The 21,443-nt window shown below is 40.3% G+C and overlaps 1 protein-coding gene across 3 annotated transcripts in view; it reads left to right on the forward strand.

The window, feature by feature from the left end:
• LOC133020623 (cGMP-dependent protein kinase 1) overlaps nt 1–21,443 on the forward strand; it is a 78,751-nt gene that overhangs the window by 15,610 nt on the left and 41,698 nt on the right. For all 3 annotated transcript variants that reach the window (XM_061087252.1, XM_061087251.1, XM_061087250.1), the window contains exon 3: nt 13,080–13,193. In XM_061087252.1, the coding sequence (XP_060943235.1) occupies nt 13,080–13,193 (114 nt within the window). The remainder of the gene's footprint in view (nt 1–13,079; nt 13,194–21,443) is intronic.

The following is a 21,443-nucleotide window of genomic DNA, read 5'->3' on the forward strand; positions in this document are numbered from 1 at the left end:
ACTATCAGGTCGTTTGTATATAATTTCCCCAGCAAATGACACGTTCACAGCACAGACAGTGGTGTCATTTCTCATTGAGACACCGCAGGCTAATAATTAACATCATGCCGTGGGGCTGAGGCTGTTTGCCATGTATCATAAAGCCACATGTACAATACTAACAATAATAGGAATATTAATAATAATGATGGCAAATTGCATCATTGCTTTCACTTCAAAAGTTCTTTGTTTAAAGATGAGAGCATTATGCATAATTTATTCTTTCACCCCATTGAGAGACAACCCTGATATAACAAAGAATCAGAGCCAGTCTTCTTAAACAGCCTTGGAGTAGTTTTGCCTTTGTTGTCAATGCACCTGATAATTAGAGATCAGACGAAACACAAGCTGTAGACAGAATGGATCCTGGCACTGGCTGGCTCTTGTGATGAGGCCACCTGCTTGGACATCCCTGCCGTTTGTTGCGTTTCGGTCCCATCCACTGGGCTGTAGCTGCCGTCGGGTCTCTTTAAAATACTAATTGCGACAAAAGCTCTTGCATTTCCATGGAGATGAGATGAGGTTTTTGATTGGCTGTGTCATCCACAAAAAACCCATACAGGTGGTTAATGATGATAATAGCAATCACATCTAATTACTTTCAAGTATTTCACTGACAGGAAAACCACCTACAATTTCCTTCATAGTCATCATTCAACATAATCTAATCAAACTGTGTTTACTATTACAAAAAGATGGCTCTGGTTCTGACTGTCCTTGAGAAAGATTCTGCATGAGGAGACAATATTAGGAGTAAGCTTGTAAAAGGTGCAACAGAACCAAATCCTTTGCTCTGAGAAAAGACATTAGATGATTAGTGTGGCAGATGTAAACACACTGAATACTGAGCACATAAATGGTTTGGTCTAACTTGCAATAAAACTTGGGCACGGCACCTGTCAGCTGGGTATGTTATAAAGGAGACATTTCAAGCCTTTTTAGTTTTTTGTCCCCTAATGCGTTACACAGGGTTTTGTAAGAATGTTAAAGGTTTGCAAAGTTAAAAAGCCCAAAGTCTGGGTCAAAGAAGCTTCTTTCTCCAATGGAAAGCACACCTGAAGCTCCTGAAACGCCTGTTAAGTAGCTGGACCAAAGCCAAGTAAAGTGAGAGCGGGGGCAGACATTTCCTCAAAGGGCTGGAAGTGGTTGACCAATCCTAAAAGAGTGGGACAGCTGGCCAATCAGAGTAGACTGGGTTGTATTGGGAGATGGGCCTTAAAGAGACAAGAACAGGATATATGTCTGGATATAAATCATGCAATGGTTAAATTGAATGGTTTGGTGTTGTTAAGTTAAAATGAACAGTGCTTCTATGTCTGCACCTAACTAAAGTTTGGTCTAAAAAAAAAAGTTTAACTGATCCAGTTACTTCTGGTGAAAAAACATTATAGTGGTAACAGGATGTAAAGTCTCTCATGATCAACCTTTCCTTTTTCAAACTCTGCATTTTTTGTATTCACTTCGTTTAAGTTCCCTTGCCTCTTTCACCCTTAATGAAAAGAAAACTACCTTCAATAAAATGAGAAAAAAACATAATCAGGAGGATGCATGATTCTGAATGTCATTTTTAAATGAGATCTAGCCGTCTGCCCTCACTGTATATTTATATATTTTATTAGTTTTACTAGGTGTACAGGGAAGACATAAAGAGGAGTGAGCAAAGTAAGGTGAGAGCGGTAATACCGCAGTATCGCTGTTTCCCGACATGACCTCCATTTTCTGAAATAACTCCACAGTTTCAGTTTTACACATTAACAACGCAGCGGGAGATTCTCTGCTCAGACATGTCACAACAGCAACAAATCCTCCAGAGATAAATACGGACCATTTGTGTGTTTGGCACCAATTTTTCATTCGGATATAATTGTATTCTCTTTGGGTTTTTGTATTTTTGCATCTGTCGCTTGTTAGAAATGTCATTGAAACCCCTACTTGCTCGGTGTGAGTCCTCGGGAGGATTTCCTGCTGTGTGCTCACATCGACTCCTTCTGAGTTTCTCTTGACTTTACACTAGGGGGCCAGGTGGAGAAAGTCTGCAGAAACTCCGGTGGTGCTCACTCGGACATTTGCGTTTACACAACCAGCCCCTGCAAAGAAACTCCGGAGGAGTTCAGTGCATGTCTCAAAGCAACCTATGAGTCAGCGCCAAATCCCAAGTGCTCCCAGCACATTGACAGTTTCTTTGACAGGTTACCATTGATGCACTGTGGACCATTTTACTCAGGTGGAGGTGTTAAGGGGATTTGAGAATACACCAAGGATTTCACATTTTCTCAACACAAATTGGATAGAGTCTCAATTATTCTATTTGGCCGACTGTTAAGCAAAGCGGATAAAATATTCCGACAGATTTCTGCAAGAAGACCTAAAGTTTAAGTGAAGCTTAAATGGCATCTCTTAATGCCTGAATAAGACACAAACAAACAATCTCCTGCTTTGTGGCTTATGCCGAACCATTCCTGTCATGCTCATTTTCCTCACTCGTTTTTCTTTTCCCTGCTGCTTTTACCGAGATATTCCCCTGAATAATAATGAATAACAATGTTTACCCACATTGTACCCTAACCCTTTCTCTCTGTAAGGGGAATACTTGATTGTGACTCCTAATGATGTGACACTCAACACTACACTTGGTAGACATGAGTGTGCGTCTAAGCATCGAGCACTGATCCCTGTACACGTATGTCTATTCAAATATAAACAGCGCTGGGTAATGAGAGGAGCTGATGTCTGTCTTCGTTTAATTTCATGGCATATTTTATCCTGTGATAATCTCCTTTGGCACTTCACCAACTCTCTGTCACCTCTTACTCCATCTTTCTGGGTGAGATACATTCACTTTTTTGTTTGATTTTCAGATCTTCTTTTGGGAACATGACGGGTATAAGGGCCATTTTGAAGAAAAAAAGAGTAATGTTGTAGTACAACAAGAATAGAGTCAGAGAATAGTTGTTATTTTATGGGAAGAAAATCATCAAGAAGAGCGTGTGCCCATTGGAGTTGCCAATCTCAATGTTACTTGTGAAACTACAAACCGCTTTGAATAGCACACAAATGTAACCACTGATTGCCTCACAGCCGACCACTATCAAACATTTGCCGCTCTACAAAAGAGACCATTTCCTTTAAGTCTGAGTAGTTCTTTCTTCAGAATAGACAGTTTCTCGCAGATAGTCTAGCAGAAAGATTCTTTTAATTATAGGGTACTTATGTATCCGCCATAGTAAAACCTGTATAAATTCCTCAATTATCTTAAATGAACAACAGCCAGCAGCTACTTCATGTCACGTTTAAATACCTCAACCTGAAAGCAGACTAGCAGCTGGTTGAGCGGCGAGGTGGCCACTTTCTTCTACGACATCTAAGAGACCAAATTAAATGAGAATGTATGTGTTCTTGTGACAGATGTTACAGTTTTGAGGACACATTCTCTCACAGTGTATGTACGGGAGTCTTCATAGAGATACTCTCTGCTCTCAATGGCCAATGAGGCAGAGTAAGGGAAGATGGGCTGCTCTCTCATCTTGAGCAGAGATTAGAGCGGTAATCAATAGGGGCACCTGAGTGTGACTCACTGTCATAGGTGTGAAAGGACATGCTATGTAAAGCAATTTCGAGGCACCATCTTGCATTACTACTGCTTCTGTTACTACTCCTGCCTACCTAGTTAAGACTAACTGCTGCAGCCACTGCTGTTAAGAAACTATACAGCTAATCTTCGTTATTATTTTGATGTATTTGCATGTTAAAAAGGTTATATGAAAATAGAGAATGCATTGGGTTATAGACATGCGAGTGCACAAGCCCATTGCACTGCATTGTTGCCTGGCAACTTAACTAATGCAATCCTACTATTGTTGCCGCTGTTGCTGTCAAAGTAGCATCTCGGGAAAAGGCTCAGCAAAGTAAAATGTTCAGACTCAGATTTTGATTGGCCCTGGAGAAAACTATATGTGCCCAACATTCGATAGAACAACTGCAGCTTATTATATCCTGACAGCAAGTGTACAGCAGCCAATTGTAGCTTAATAATGAGACCAAACCCCCTGCTGAGGAGCAGCCTCACCTTGTCTGCTGAAAAGGCATCTGGGAGATCTAAATTTCAAATACTTGGGATGAGAAATTGAATTTACAAACAACTCCGTGTGTTTGTGCACTCAACTATGTAAAATGTGATGTGTCTGTAGGACTGTGACGACAAAAAGGCTGTCTTCTATATAACTGGCCCTCGACAAAGCTATCGGCTTAATCATAACTCTAATGAGACTCTCAGGGGCGGGTTTATTAAAGCATCCTTGGTGGAAAAGGTGAAGGGTCTATAGCTGACATGACAACTCTTCCTAGTTATCTCACATACACAACAGGAACAGGATCTGTCAGGATCAGGTGGTAGCCCTATGTCTGTCCACTTACATGTGGTCGCCACCGAAACCTTCCCCTCTATAATGAAATAGGAGAAAGTAAGGAGATTGACAAAAGTTATACTTTAAACAATTAAATAAAATACTTTTAACGACTTTCTTCTGTGCTGAAATGTCACAAAGAGAATCTATAATAATTTACTATGAAAATCTATATACATACGATACAAATAATTATTTTCAATCATGTGACTAACGACTTTGTTTGTGTGACATTCAGGTATTGAAGATTAAATGTCGCGAAAGAGACTGTATAAATAGGTTTTCACATCCTGGCATTTGCAATTTGATTTCTAATTTAAACCTGAATTAACCAGATGCAAAGCCTTTCTAGGTTGGTGCTAGACGAGGAAGGGATTTTTTGTTTTGTCATAAAAAGCTAAAAGAAAAAGGGGAAAATGTGAGCCAAGAAGGAAATAGCAGGAAATAGTCTTCTGAGCACTACACACAGTTGAGTTGAGCTATTGATTTTTAAGAAGGGGTAAACATTCGCCTGCATTTGCTAACATATAATAGCCGGATGATCTGAAGACCTCCATCAAGAGGAATACATCTTTAGCTTATGTGCCCTTTATGTGCAAATGGTGTGTATGCGTGTGGTGCAGCCTAATAATCTCACCTACGCTGAGCAGTGTGTGAAAATACTCTCTCTCTCTGCTATGTGTCTTATCTCATTTGCCCCGGCTGACTCCCGAGTTGTGCCCTTTGTCACTTTCTCTCACTTCCATTCCCTCACTTTAACATACAAGTGTGCGCTGGTTCAAGTTATCGATTCAAAAAGCACAAATACGAGACTGGAGCTGTGCATATTTCCCCTTTATCACTCCTCACGTTACACCGACTTTGACCCCAATCTTGTCACCAAGATCTTACTTCGCTTGCCCATCACTTTTTTCACCCTACTGTCTTATTCCCCTTTGTAACCCTTCACCAATCTGTCCATCTCACCTCAATTCAATTCACATTCCCTTTTTCCTGCCTTTCTTACCTTTCACTGTCTTTTCCCACTCTGCAATTAGTAAGAAGACCTTTGTTTTTATATCCTTCTGAACCGGAGACTAAGAATTGATCTTCATTTTCATTCCACAGGGGCCGATGAATACACCTCTGAGCAAGAATTAATGAGTAATTTGTGAATGATCCCGGAGCCTTTATCCCCTTTGTTGCTTATCCCGCTTTTGAGAGTTCCTCATCTGGAAAGCAGTGTGTGTGTGTGTGTGTGTGTGTGTGTGTGTGTGTGTGTGTGTGTGTGTGTGTGTGTGTGTGTGTGTGTGTGTGTGTGTGTGTGTGTATGTGACACATACAAGCAGTGGTGGAGGAGTAAAGAAAAGCAGAATTAGAGAAAAAAGCGGACATGCATCATGAGCTGTACATTATGCAAATATAATTCCTTTCTTTGCATTGGCATAATTCTCTATACACACACACACATACATATAAATACATACATTATATATTTAGAGAGAGAGAGAGAGCATTATTTAAAAGGGTTTGTAAAAGGGTTTCATGAGAAAAGGAAGATAAATATTTCTTATTTATCATCATTGAGAAAAATGGCTTCACGTACAGGGAAATTTGTCTGTTGGCCTTGGTCCAGGCTGAATCACCTCAATAACCTGAGGTGCCCGGAGGATGAACCCCTATGTTAGGTATTTCACCCTAGAACCACAGGCAGCTTTTGAATGGATTGCAATAACATTTTATACGGACATTTGTGTCCTCAGAATTAATATTTGAAATTTAAGGGATCTCTTGACTTTTTAATTTTGTGCCTTCATTGGGTCAGAAATGTAATTTTGTCCAACATATCCCCTGCAAAACTAATTACATCCTTATCTGCCTGAGCTCTGCATTGTTTTTAGCGCGAATTATGAGTATGTGTACTTTCATGCATGTAAATACTTTGTGTGTGTTTGTGTAATTACTTGTCTGGGACACTGGCAAGACAATGAATGCAAATGTTCCTATAATTGTCAGGTCTCATGTCTGTGACGATTCCAGGGTATGCTGTGGAAATGAGACAGACTTGTTCAAGTACATAAGACATCATATTATCTGTATTCTGATACTGAAGCTGTCTAATCAAGTCTGTTGTGAATAAAACAACAGCTACAGTATGTACACTTGGCGTGGACTCTAACTGCTAATTACGACGCAGTGATTTGGTCTGTGAGTACGAAATGATAATTTTCACTGGCCCCTGCTCAGGCAGCATGAATCAGCTTGTCAACATAAGAGCCATAATCGGAGTTTGATGATGACGAGGAGACCAGCAGAGATGGAAAAATAAAGTTTTAATGAAAACAGAGATAGGCGAGTGGCTCGAGACAAGCGGATCCAGCTGACGTGATTCACCTCACATGTCCTTTTACAGCCACTGAATGAAAGTAGCCTTCACCGTGTGGCTGAAAGGTTCTAAAAGAAGAAATATGGTACTATGGTCGATTCCTGATGAATCCCTGAGGTAAAATGATGTAAAAGGGATGAAACCATCTGCCCTTCATATCCTGCTAACAACAGAGCACCCTGTTTAGTGTCTTTAGGTCTCACAAACCACTTGCAAAAAACGGTGGTGTAATTTTCCACTGTGCCGATGGCAGGAAGCCCTGCATAATGGTGTCTCAGTGTGAAGTGAAAAAAGATGTGAAGTGCTCTCTTCTCATTCGAGATTATGTACAGCAGCTCTACCAATGGCATCAGGTGCTAATTCTCGTCTTCCTGCGTTTCCCTCCCCCGCTGTCCCCCTGCTTCTCTTCTCCTCTTTTTATGTCTACCTTCTAACATTTCTCCCCACACTTTATTTATTTTTCTTTTATTGTTCTTGTCATAAAAATGCCATATGTTTAAGAAGTCTGCCATCAGCTAGCTTGCAATCTGATCTAACCAGCAGTGGTGCATATACAAAACTGTTGGGAAAATGAGAAGGAATGGTGGCAGCAGTGTTTCTAGACAAGAAGGTGAAATGAGTGCAGCCACAACAGCTGAGAGTTGTGTTATCGTCAGTCAACAGATTTTTTTTGAATAATTCCCATGCAGTTGGAGAAAGTTGAGAGAAGAATTACCTCACATGGCCAAGACGACAAATGGGATTTGTCTTCTGTCTTCAGGGCTGATTACTTGCACGCTTGAACGTTATTCAAGCGTGCAAAATATTTCAGTGCAACTTCAATCAGCATCAGTTGATTTTAGCTACTCGGTATGAAGTGCTATCGCCCCCCTTCACCTTCAGCTGGTACGACTCCTGAAACTGCACAAGGCTGCACAGCTTCCTCCACAAGTTTGTTGACGGAGAGATGACAACAGTCAACAAGCCTCCTTTTTTGGAACGATGCAGACATGCTGCACCGTGGGCTGAGCTATAGGACTCACATTTTTTTCATGTTTGAAGAGGCAATACAGAGTAACTTGTGCAATAACTGAAAGTACTTTCAGCAGATCCAGAGATCGCTGCCGCCGCCTGTGTACACATCACTGCTCGCTGCAGCAGAAATGAGAGAAGGTGAATGGTCATTTGCTTCAGGCTACACTCACACTATGCAGTTTTCTTTTCAAAATGGTGTTTTCGAAATGAAACTCTCTGTCCACATGTGTTGGCTCAGTATCAGTTTTAATTCCTGTCCATACTTACATGCCTGAAATCGTATATCACATGTCCAGTCAGATACATTGGGCATGCGTTTGCAAAATGGGAAGCAGCAATGGCTAAAAGTACAATGAAGAATTTAGGTGCACAACAGCTGTCAGCAAAGGCTACGTTGTGACCAAAAAGATCCAGTGAGCAAGCGGTTGAGAGTCTACGTCATAGTTTCCAGACACAATCTGTTTCTGACTGTCCAGACTAACATGCAGTTCTGGAGGAGTATGGACAAAGCAGAGCTGATTTTTATCGAAACACACCTTTTTCTACACCGAAGAAAACGATGCACAAGCTGATACTCGTGATATGTCAGTTTCCTGTAAAACGAGCAGTACACAACTATGTCAATTGATACTTTGTTACCTGTGTTGTACTGCAGTTTAAGCTACAACTTGCTTTATGTACATTATGATGGGATTAAGTTAGGGATGGGATCAGCTGTTTGGTAAAGGTTGTTTTCATGATTGGATGTAGATGTTAGCTGTGACGGCAGAGACGCACCCTGCTGCTGCGCATTCGAAACGACTCTAACATTGGCAGGTGGCTGGTGCAGCGGTAACCACCCACTGTCTGAAGATGAATCAAAATTTTATTCCACGACAAACACAACAAATCTATCAATCAAACTCCACACTGTCGTCATCCTGGCGTCCTCCTGCTGTGGGTATTCTTTCAACCAGCAGTTAATACAAATAGAGATTCCCCTCAACAGCGCCACAGTCCCAGGGTGAACTTGACACAAGTCTCTCTCATACTGAGCCACCCAGCCAGATTAAAAACACAACTGTGTGCGTCAGTCTCCGCCTCTCTGCCTCGCTTTGTGTTTGTTCTTTCTGATGGCTTCAGCTCACAACCTTATTTTCTTAAACTCCGGGGTGTATTTTTTCCAAACGGAGACACGAATAATGTATGATGTAATGTGCTTGAACGTGACCACGGAACATGACTGAACATGGTCACAGTTTTGCGATTCAGGGGGAGTTTTTTAAAATTTAGATTAATTTAATAAGGTCTACAATAATTAGCCTCAAGCACAAGAGTTTTGACTGGTTACCCTCCAAATTTATTTCCACAGAGTGTGAAGTAGAGTCCTGCATTCATCTTGAAATGTATTGGTTTAATTTTTCATTCTGCACACAGTTTTGATTTGTGTCTCATTTTTCATAACTGTGCTGCTATGAATATTTTTCTTCTTGGAGAAGTGTTTGGATTTTTTTCGAGACTCACATTGTGTTCATTTCAAAAACAAGGTGACAACACCGCTCAGAGTAATAAAGAGCAGATGTTTTTTTGTTTTTTTTTAGCCCGGAATTTTCTAAACCCATTACAGTCCCTGTTGAATTGATCCCACGCTCGACCAAAAGAGCTTTCAGTGTCAGTCATGTTTTCCCTCATGGATTTTCCTCCATTAAATCATCTAGATTGTCACACAGAACGTGACAGTTTTTCCCGCAGTCGTATCATTGCTGACCTGAAGTCTGGCTGAACTATCAACTTGAGCTTATAACACCTTTTGCTGTAATGGCTCCATTCTTCGACCAGTGGGAGCACAATGAAATATTTTTCTGCTTGATCTAGCATCGGTGCTCCTCTACTGCTCTAATGGATAAGAACAGCATTGGGTAATCTGACCCCATAGCGGTGGCGAAAGACCAAGCGCCGTCATGATGGGATAGTTGGTTGATCCTCTACGGGACTGAAACTCCCCCACATCCTGTTTCTTGTCTCCACTTTGTGCTGCTCGGGAAAAAAAATATCAATGGGAGAGAGGAGGAAGAGTTAAACAGTATCCTCTGCCTCACCCCCTAGAAACTCTATTTATTATTTTTAGACGCAGACTATTGACCGCGGTGTGACTCCTCGCTGAAGTTAACAGATGTCCATGTAATAGAGCGCCTCTTGTCTCATGCTGTCTATGAATGCACAGAAAGACTCGCTGCAAAATTGATTTATCCAAAATCGTTCCGGTTTTTCGCAGCCATCCATTTTCTTCTGAAAGAAAAGTTGATAATTTTGTCTGATATGGATCACACAGGACACATTAAATCACTCCAGGTTTAGTGAGGAGCACCCTCGTGTTACTTTTAATATATGAAGTCATTGGCAGAAGCGTGAAATAAAGTCAGCCCATAAGACAGCAGCTTTTTGATTTTGAATGCAGCCAGAATCACATCTGATCTTGAGCCAGAGGGAAGTCTGCTCCGAGGTCTGTCCTGATGCCCTGCTATGTGGAGCGCACTACTGTGTGCATTCAAATGATCAGCCATTAAACACAGCTACACCCCCTGCGGTGGAAGAACACATGCTGTAATCCATTGACACTAATAGCAGTACACATTATAATATGATATTTTGGGCATTTTTAATTTCTCTGCTCTTCCTCTTATCACATATTTTAATTTGCCCTGCTACACGACATGCTACTGTTGTTAAATGTCTCAGTGAGATGTAAATGTGCACTTGGATATCAGATGGACTGCACAATGAGAGAACGTGTATTTGCCTGTGGTCTTGCTATTTGAAAGAGGCTTTCGCATATGAGAGGAGAATTTACAAGGGAAATTGGAGCCATTGTTATAAAGCGAATGAAAAACAGGCCTTATTAGACACAAAAACGGGAAATGAGATAGAGCATGTGTTGGTGTGTGTGTGGATCCATGGTTGGAATCCTCTGAAAAACTGTTTCTCAAGAAAAATAAGGAAGTTTGTGGAATTCCAATAATTGTATTTCTCAATTTCCTTGTAATTTCCTCACAGCCTGTAGTCAATGAGTTGTCCCAAGACAAGCACTATGTGCTGCTATCATAGGAAATTATTAACACTGTCCATAGTCCAGCGAAGCTTTTTGCAACCTGTTGAGTGGTTGTCTTTGTCCCTGCATGAACCCATCTTCCAGACAGTGCTGTTATTAAATGACAGGCTGCCCTTCATTGCACTTAATTAAGTTTTCTGTCCTGCATCCTTTTAAACAGGATAGAAATGATCCTTTTAGACATTGACATATATTTATTTATATCTATACATCACTGCATTGATGTTCTTCGTTTCGGTTCTCCACCACAGAGATTATTCCTCTATTCTGTTGATGGATCATAGCCCCAACAACCAATTTCACTTTTGAAAAACAAAAAGATGCCGTTAGGAAATGATCTTCTAAACTATTCATCTGTTCCCTCTCTGACATCGAGCTTTATTAGATCGTTATAAGGGCTCAAGAGTCTGAGAGGTGATGAGTCACATCATCATCTCACCCCTCACAGTTCACTGATTAGTCTGGCGCATATTTGTTGGCATCAATCGATTCTAAATGGCTGCTATCCAACTTCAAAACTTGTAGTAAATTGGGCTAAATAATTACAGTCTTTCTAGACTTTGCGTGGTAGTCACTTTGATATTACAAAATATAGTCAGCTTATGAAATGTTTTACTGTTTGTTGCCATTGAAAAGGATGCTCAGTGCATCCTGGGAATATGACCTGAACTGAACATCTATTTCATGTTTACAAAAACGACTTATGTTAATTGAAAGAAGCAGAAATGAGGAGAAATATGATAAACTGCGAACAACAATGTTTTCAATCCAATTTATGAAGTTGCTGCCATAATCAAGATAAGCATTGCAGGTATTTTTTACTTTAAATTAACATTTTAATATCTCAAAGGAATATTATCTGAGCAACATTGTTTTATCTTTAATTATTCGATCAGATAGTTGGCTTTATATTAACCATCAAATCCATTACTGCATTTGAAAGAAGCATCTCAAAGAGAGATTACACTGATTTATTGGGCTTAAGTTTTTCAATCAATCTAAGAAACTTCTTATGAATACTAAAGCTTATGATAATGAAAGATGCACAAGCACAGCTTCTTCAAAAATCCAAATGCCACTTTTAGAGGCGAGACATTCGGGATGAGAGCAGCGTTACAGAACGGCTCTGACATGAAAAAAAGACTAAAAAGGAGTTGTGAAAAGAGCAGGGAGGTAGACGAGTAGATGGTGGCACACATAAAGAGGAGGATTGTTCTCTGTGTAACGCTTCCTGCTAGGTGTTAATGGATAATGTGCTGTTTACCAATGTTCAGAGGAAAAATATATATATGTGGAGAAAATAATTAGTCTTTTAATGTAGCGAGTTCTTTTTCTCAAAGGGGTTCCTGGCACTCTCTAAGAAGATAACGTGTCAAACAGTTTCCTCTGAGGAAGACTCTTATCGTCCTGCCATATTTCATCACTTGTTTGGAGCCGACTTTCACTATTTTCTTTGGGTTTTTTGCCCTCTGTGAATCAGAGTTATGCTACGACTGGAATGCCGAGTTTCCAGCAAAGCAGACCTCTTTGATGAGGCTTGTCTAAACACAGAGGCATAAGGGATACGGATGGGGGGGTTCAATGTATTTTTTGCCAAAATCCATTGTTATTGCATAATATTACATGAATGAAATGTGAATTATTCTTTAATTGTTGGTCTACATATAACAGAAATGGTATTTAATGCTTTTTCAAGACAGAAATATGTTTATGTTTGGGGGGAAATCTGGACGTGTGAATCCGTATACATTCTTTAAAATACCACATATTTCACATACAGTATGTCGATTTCACAGCCCTTACCTTAAGGCATACCATACTGCATCGGTGAGATATGGAGTGTTAAGCTTTAAGTAGAATGTACTCATGCTGGTACTGCTTATATGCTTTGGTAGAAGGCAAGTGACCCTTGAAAAATCCACAGTGCAAAATAATCTTTTTTTTTCCAGCCCAGTGAGTCACGAGCGGTCTGGCTGGGTACCCCAAAAAATGAAGCAGAAGCCCTCAGACACCTATCATCCACTCCATTTCATCACTGAAACTTTGCGTGCTGCACATTTTCAATAAAGCAAAAAGTCTTGCACACTTGAGTGATCATGCAAGGAAATAAATGGCCAATTTGAATAGCATTACGACTAATAGCCTACCTCTGTTTTTGTCCATGTTTCAGATGGAAAGGTGGAGGTGACGAAGGAGAGCATGAAGCTCTGCACCATGGGGCCAGGGAAGGTGTTTGGAGAGCTGGCTATTCTCTACAACTGCACCAGGACCGCCACTGTCAAGAGTGAGTCTCCACAGACACCTGGAAACAAGATCCAAAGCGCTGTGTTGAATGTACACATGTTCCCCCAGGTGATAGATAATATCACCTGTTCACACACTCACATAGAAATCTCTCCCCTTGATAAAGAGGATTAGGGGTCTGTCTGCCTCCAAGTTATCAGTCCTACATTCACACACCAGAAAAGCATTGTCATTCTGTCATTATGAAACACAGTCCATCATCAGTCCACGTTATTACAACACTACATCTAATTGGCTTGCGAGACCCCCGCTGAGCTGAATGTCAAGGTTTACAGCCTCTGCCCTTTCACCTGTCAAAGCTCCAGCATTGAAGGATGCACACTGGGTGAGTAGGTGGTCTATCTGAGACTGGCAATCTGAGTAGTCAGCCCTGCAGAGTTAGGAGACGAGACTGAGAAAGGACAGGACAGATGGCAGGCAACGCACACATTCAACGGTTTGTGTGTTATAAGAGTGTGTCAGAATGAAATATCTGTGTTTATGTGAGACAGGGACTGGGAAATAGCTTAAAAATGTGTTTTGGGGTGGAATATTAAACAGACAGTGAGCTGAGATGAGGTCTGGTGGCCGAGAGTGAGCACGTAAATGCAGTCAAAATTAAAAACATGAATGTAGGTCAGTTTGTGAGTAGGTGCTCCAGCTGGCATATACAGTAAGAACCTGTCATAATACAGTATGATCACTATTGACCTTTTTTCTCTGTGGTGAAAATCAATGTTTGACCCGGGACATGAACTAATGCATGAAGGGCAGCGGGTCAGCTGGACCTGCAGTTGAGGGTGAGGTGTTGTGAGCGGAGGAAATAGGGTTGACAGTGGTGGCATCAGGTTTGCACCCCCTCTGATGACCCCTTTCATGTCTCGTGATGCCCTACCACTGACCAGCCAACCTGGAGGAACTCCCAGCTCCTGTTGCTATAGCAACAAGTTCCCACAGGGAGATGAGCCAACTCTTTTCGCTCTTCCCCTTTTCCAATGGCGACAGAGTGTCTGTCTTTTTTCTTTTGTATATTCTTTTGCCTGCCGCTTGCCCACCGGCCTGTTACTTTCCGCCAGTCTTTATGTACGTCAGCGCTTTGCTTAGCTGGTGAGCTGGCTCTGCTCAATAAAAACTCTGCATGGAACAAATGATGTAATTGTCTGCATAGGCAGGAGTATGTTTACAGCCTCACGGGGTCACTGGCACTGTCTCCTGTCTCTGTTTTAATGTATGTCTCAACACAACAATGGGCCAGGAAAAGGTATTGCCACATTGGTTCTAATGGGAATCATGCAACAATGTTGAGTGTCCAAAGTTTCAGCTTTCAATCGATCAATTTAATTAGTTGTGTGTAGAACCCTGTTGGAGGGAGTATCATCAGTGTAATTTCAATTTACATTGCATGGTGTCCTAAGTTATATGCATGAGTAATTACATCTGGGAAGAATACAGATGACGAACCATCTAATGCGGAGTCAGTAGCTCAAACAGTATCCCTCTCTGTCCTGTGACTGCAAAGCCAACTCACAACATAATGACATTAGTGCTAAGTGTGATAATGAAGAGATTATTGGATTCTGTCACCTATTTAGAAATCTCACAGAAACAATTACAAGCCATTATGTAAAATGACTCATCAGGAAAAATTGTGTGCCGTTATGATTTGAACCAATCAAGAACAACTCAAGACTTTCCAGTGTTTCTTTTGGTTTAAGAGCTGTGGTGCAATCTGTATGCTGTGACTTGGGCGTTACAATTTAAAATAAGATTTTCAGTCGGCATGAACAAATATATTTAATTAGTTAATTAGTGTTGAGGAAAAGTAGTAGTAATTGTCGAAGTTTAGCATATTTAACATTTACCTGTAATGGTTTTTTTATTGGGTTCTATTTGTTTTCTATTCATGTCAGAACATCATGAAAATCACAAGCTTGAAGCTTAGAACCAACTTGATTTTGGTAATTCATTACACTGAGCTTTGTGTCTGCTGGCTTTCCAAGTCTGTCTTACAACAAAGAGACAACATGACCTGAACAACCAATAAAATCAGACCTATTTTGTAATAGATTATGTATCCCAGGCACAAGTTGTTCGTCACATTGAAAAGAACCCAATCACTGCCGAAAAAAAAGAACAACTTCAAAAATTTGGAAATAGAATTAGCAGTATAAGATATATAGTTGACTGTCTCAAATGTCAAAATATACAAAAATCACAATTCACAAAAACATATGTGGATGATTGCAAGCTCTACGCAAAAACAAGGACTAGCTGAATTTGTATTAACTGTTGCATTTGGATGTTTGCAAAATCCTATAGGGACCGACAAGGATATACGTTTTCCATCATTCCCCCTCCTTTTGATCCTTTAGGTGATGCATGTGGGAGCACTTGCTTCCACTCTCCCAACAGTAAAGGATCCTTTTAAAGTTAGTTTGACCTAACTTGCGCTTTTCAAGTAGCACTTACTCCCAGGCTTTATAGTGCTCCCACAAGCTCCACCAATCAATATGTTATATTTAGTTCCAGGATACGAACACTTAAGTGTAGAGGTATGGTCTCAACTGGGGTTTGGCTCTGCCAATCTTGACAAATGAGATGGATTTTTACGTTTAAGCCTAAGAGAAAAATGTTGCCCAAGACTGTGTTTACAAAAAAGTCCACTTGCCCTCTAATCCATATCACACAATTTTCACGTGAAAACATTCCATGAAGCTGCCTGCTGAAGAGAAGAGAGTAAGGAAAGGGGTGGAGTGAGAGACAAATGGGAGAAGTGATTAATACAGGAAAACAGTGACAGAAATATGATGGAATTTTTTGTCTGCAGACAGAAAAGGGAGACGGACATTGGCCTTCTATAAAAACATCAGTTTCATGAGGACTTGATATTGAAAGCATCAGAGGATGCAATTCAGCACAGCACAGTGCGTCATAAACCAGTGCAGCAGTATTTTTGTACGTCAAATTGATTGACACGTGCTGAGCATCACTGCACCACATGACAACAGCTGGAAACCAGTCATTCAAAAACAGTACTGCTGCTATGGTCTATTTCTTGAAAAGGCCCACATAAGCTATGTAATCCAAGCATCTAGTTGATTAGCTCAACAATAGGGCTATAAATAACAATTACTTTCATGATCAATTAAAGGTTTAGTGTGTAACTTTATGGGTGAAAGGGATCTATCTGTAGAAATTGAAGATTAAATTAATCCTAGTGATGTTTTTGCTAATGTGATTCATCTAAATTGGACGAATCATGCACCTTTTGAATTTTTTTTGGACAGCTGAAGGCTACCACAGGTTCTCTTTCATGTTTGGAAGGGGAGGGTGAGAATAACACTACATCTTTAATTAAATAACAATTTTTTTATTGAAAAATCAGCACATATTGACTTTGGAGAACTTGTAATGAGGCATTACTTGAGCATTTAATGATTATAAAAGTAGTTGCTAATTAAGTAGAATTCAAAAGATTCCAACTTGCTGTGCTGTGTTGTAAAATAAAGTTAAACACCAGTGTCCTTCAAACTGGTTCCATGGTTTTATTGAAACTGACTCATTAGCCGCTCTGACCTTACCTGCTGTAAAAATTGATGCTGTTTGAAGTGCTTTAATAGTCCACCTGACAAAGAAACCCTTTTGGGGGGGGGGTTTTCACTTAAATTCATGGTCTTTCTGAAATATTTTTTTCAAACTACTGTTTCCATGGTCAGGAATTGTAGACATTATACAAATATAGACCTTTCTGTTATTAGCTAATTAAATTAAACTTTCGAAAATAAGATTGAATCGGTTACATATGGGATACCAGCACCAGCACGAACACAATATCGTAATGTTCATGCATAGCGACTCTAAACAAGTATCGGGAATCTTAAATTGTTTTGAAACAATCATCTTTTAGTGGGTGAGGTCACTGCCAGTCACTACTAACGTAATCAGTACGACTGATTATCTGCGTGCTCCATCTTAATGATAGTGGTGGAAAAGGCTGTCTGAAACTCAGCTGTGCTCTCAGTTGGGATCATATTTTATGCAGATGAATGGGTTGGCATTTGCCCAGATAGTAATACTTCCTCAAATAATATTATTGTCATAAGTTATTTTCAGATTTATCCGGTTGCACTGAACATTAAGAGGAACATCCAGGTGAGGATGGGGGCAGTGTGCATTTGAAAGGAAATCCTATTTAGTCATACACATCAAGTACAGTGTTGGGTAATGGCCTACAGCAACCACACACATTTCTCCTTTTAACTCAGTCTCTCTTACACACACACACAGATTTTTGTAAAGTGCTCTCAGATTTGACAAGCATTTATTTTCATAATGATCAATGACCAATTTGGCCTATCTTCTTTTTTTCAAACTGGCACGTTCTCCTTTTCACACTCCCGTGCATTTGAGAATTAGGTTTTGGTTGTTTTAAGGAGCGTGTCTGTGCAAGTATTGAGAAAAACAAGCATGGCTCAGAAAATGGCAGCATTAAATTGACTGGAAACTAAGTGACCAGGGTTTAAAAAACAAAGAGCTTTTGCCTGAAAAGTGAAAGAGGAGTTGGTTTCCTTTCTTTTGGATGATCACCGTTACTGCTGGGCAGAGCTAAATGCTTTATTGTTGTCCAACAGAAGGTCATTCCATAAGTGCACAATTGGACTCAGATTACATGGCATTATGATTTACACTATAACCAAATGTGTGTATTCAACGTGAAAATAAACATTAATACAAATAGATGCACCGCAATAACCAACGATAAACCGTGAAGTACCAGCTCAGTTGTGAACCTTCACACCACACAATGCAATCATGACACCATCTGTAAAGCAGTGCGTTGATATGTTGCATGTGCCTGACCATAAAGTGACCACTAGCTGAAATTCAACAGCATTGTAAGGAAAAAGTGATCTGATGCCCCTTTAAATAAATAATAATATTTCAGCAAAAAACAAAAGACACAACTTTGTAGAGGTCTTGATGACATATAAGCTACCTTTGTGAAAATCAGACCAATTTTTAGATAGTTTTCTTTTTCATTTAAATATTAACTGATATAATCACACATAATACTATAACTATTTATATTGGGGACACACTTTTAGTTAATATTGAACTGGAAAAGAGTATTAAAAATATACGAGAACCATTTGTCTATATTAAAGGAGATATGAACCAGTCAATGTCAAACAGTCCCACTTCAACATTTGTTAGCACATAGGTCTCTTAATTGCCACCTGAGACATATTAAATTATGGTTCCATTGGTTTATCATGTGACCAAATCAGCAAACCAAATTTTATTAAGATCGTGACGGTGCGTCCCAAAAGGGTAATGATTTGACACGGAATGACCCCATTGAGAAAACATGAAAACTAACAACCAAGTGAGCAGCATTAAATAATTATCTATATTACAATCAGGATCTAAGATGGAAACATCCAGCATTTGCCATTCTAAGTAGGTACAGTATAGTAACAGTAGTTGTAGTAGTAGTGGCAGTGCAAAATCCGACCTGAGGAAAGGTACTGAGGAAAAGTAATAAATAATCTATCTATTCAAAAGCCATTCTAAGATCACATGTCATGACATGTAGTGTCGATTAAGGGGTATTTTTTTATTGATCTATCTACATCAGACTAAAGACATCAGGAGCTTTGGATGTTCTGTAGTTTACACTCTATACTGTGCATCCATGCACGATCCAGCTCAACAGGGAAATTTCCTTTCTCCTAATGATCCCCATTGTGAGACATTTCTCCAGCTGATACTGACTTTAGGTGCAAAGGAAATACAGTCTTAAGTGTCGCGATGGAAGGTTTACATTTCCATTCACGCCACGACTAAATCTGTTCTTTAAGAGTAAGGGTTCTACTTTCATGAGGGTGCATGCTGGGTACGTGCAAGATGCACCTCCGACTCATGAATATGGATCTTTAAACACCCGACTGGGAGAGTTGAAGACATGTTTACTTCTCCTTGTAGCTATTGTTTTTTTTTTTTACGACAAGGGAGGGAATTCAGTCCTACAAGGTTAACACACTGAATGCACTGAAAATCCCCTCTAAACCCGTATGGACAGCACAGACATTCATGGCTTTGTACTTTCTGACACACACACACTGCAGCCTGCGTTCTGACAGGTGCTGTTTTAGAGAAACTGTCTTTCACTTCAGCATGCTCCATAGATGAAACATGACAGCTCGCAGAGGGCTGATGTTGAGCAATGCTAGGGCATCGGTATTCATGCCTGCGCACACACGCACACACACAAATTACTAAAAACAGCACTTCATGTCAAAATTAAGCCACAGGAGCAGCAGGAGCATTGTCCCGCGGACTTCGGAGAATGGCCCTTGTAACCAAGCGGGAGCTCAGCTGTATAAAAACGCTTCCTTCCGCCGGGAGTCAGCAAACATTTGTCTTTCTAATCAGACAGAGAGGAAAACGTGCATGCCATTTTGTGTAATTCTGTTAGTGTGAGTGTGTAGTGCGCTACATCTGCTTAGTCTCAGGAATCGCCCTGTCAACGGTGAGTAAATCTTGTTTTGGCAGAAAGAGATAAGTTACAGGTTCAACTCCTTGGAGGAGGAGGCACCATTTTAAACATTATGACTAGTGTGGAAGAGAACATAGGCTTTTGGGTTTGTGTTTAAATAATAAAACATGTTGCTTATCAGACCGTCAGTGTGCTCCTCTAACATAATTATTCCCCTGGATGTTAGTTTTGTTTCTTTGACTTATCTACTTCATTTATGCCTCTCAAAGAAATCCAAACTACCTTAAAAAACCTGCTTGCTTTTAAAATCTTTCCACGTCTGACAAAAAAGATAATGAACTGCGAGATCACCTCCAGCTCTTCATGGACCCAGTAGTGTGACTCCACGACATCGACAAACATACTTTATTTATTGCCTATTCTCACACTTGTGTACGACTCTTATCGTTTGTCTTCAGCTATTTTTCTCCCAGCAAAGACATCATTTTATGTTTTTATGGATTTGCTGTGATAAACATTAAGTTAATGCTGTCTTTCAGTCCACCATAACAAGAGTCATTACTTAAGCTGCTTTCAGACAAGCACTGAACTCCGCAGGTCCTCCGTATATTCTCCGGAGGAGGTGCATGTGTGAATGCAAATGTCTGAGTGAGACACTCAAGGGATCCCTGCTGGATTCACAGAAAGCTGAGGAAAACAAAAATCTACTTTTGAAAAAGTGGTGCCACACGTAGAAGACACAGACGAAGATGTCAAGTGAATTTGTGGTGACAAGAGTTGAAAACGCTGTTTGGGTGAAGTAAACATGATCATGCGATCTACGCAGCAAAGTAATTACGTCACTTCCTGTCTCTGTCTGCTGCACCCGTTTGCTCTTCTCACATTCATATGAATAAAGCGGAGTATTTGATGCTGTTGAGAACCTCCTGCTGTATTGTGCATGTGTGAAAGGCGAACCGCCGGTAAAGTCAGTAGCCAATTTTCCGGATTTCACTCTGAGGTTATGTCTGAAAGTGGATTTTGTGCGTTTTTGAAAGCCTGTCTGTACTTGAAATATTTCAGTATCCCTTAAACTCGGCTGCAACTTCAATTTTCCCATGCTAATGTAGGCAATATGTTTGATTGAGTAATTTGCAACCATTAACAGCAACACAAGCCACAAGAGCCACATTTAGTAGGAAGCAAACAGCTGAATACTGGTTATATAATGCAAGCTTAAGCATTTGTCTGCAGTAACCCCTCAACAGCAGTTTGCGCCTCCACTGTTCCTGTTCCCAAAGAACATTTATAAGCTGGATATAAGTGCTACTCTGCTCTCTTAGGCTGCCAAATAGGCTTTTTTAAATGGTGTCAGGCATTAATGCAGCCCATATGGAGGTGCTCCTGTGGCTGTAGTCTCTGCTTTCTGGTGGACTGCCTCATTCGAAATATGTGTACCTTGCACCTAAAAGATAAAACAGGAAGAGAACAGTGGGTCTTACTGCAACCATATTAGCACTGGTTTGTGCCCAACACAGTCACAGCAAGAAGGTTCTGGGTTTGAACTCCTGCTTGACCTCCCCACAGCACAAAAAGCGTGAAGGTTAATTTTTAATTGATGGTTCTAAATTCCCCGTAGGTGTGTACCCTGTGTCTCAACCATGTCAGCTGGGACTGGCCCCCCCTCAAAGGATGGGCAGTATAGATAATGGATGGATGGATGGATGGATGCATGGAACTCAAGTAGTCCTCCTTTTTAGAGACTTCATGATT

Source organism: Limanda limanda, chromosome 15 (assembly GCF_963576545.1).
Source record: "Limanda limanda chromosome 15, fLimLim1.1, whole genome shotgun sequence".
Lineage (NCBI taxonomy): Eukaryota > Metazoa > Chordata > Actinopteri > Pleuronectiformes > Pleuronectidae > Limanda > Limanda limanda.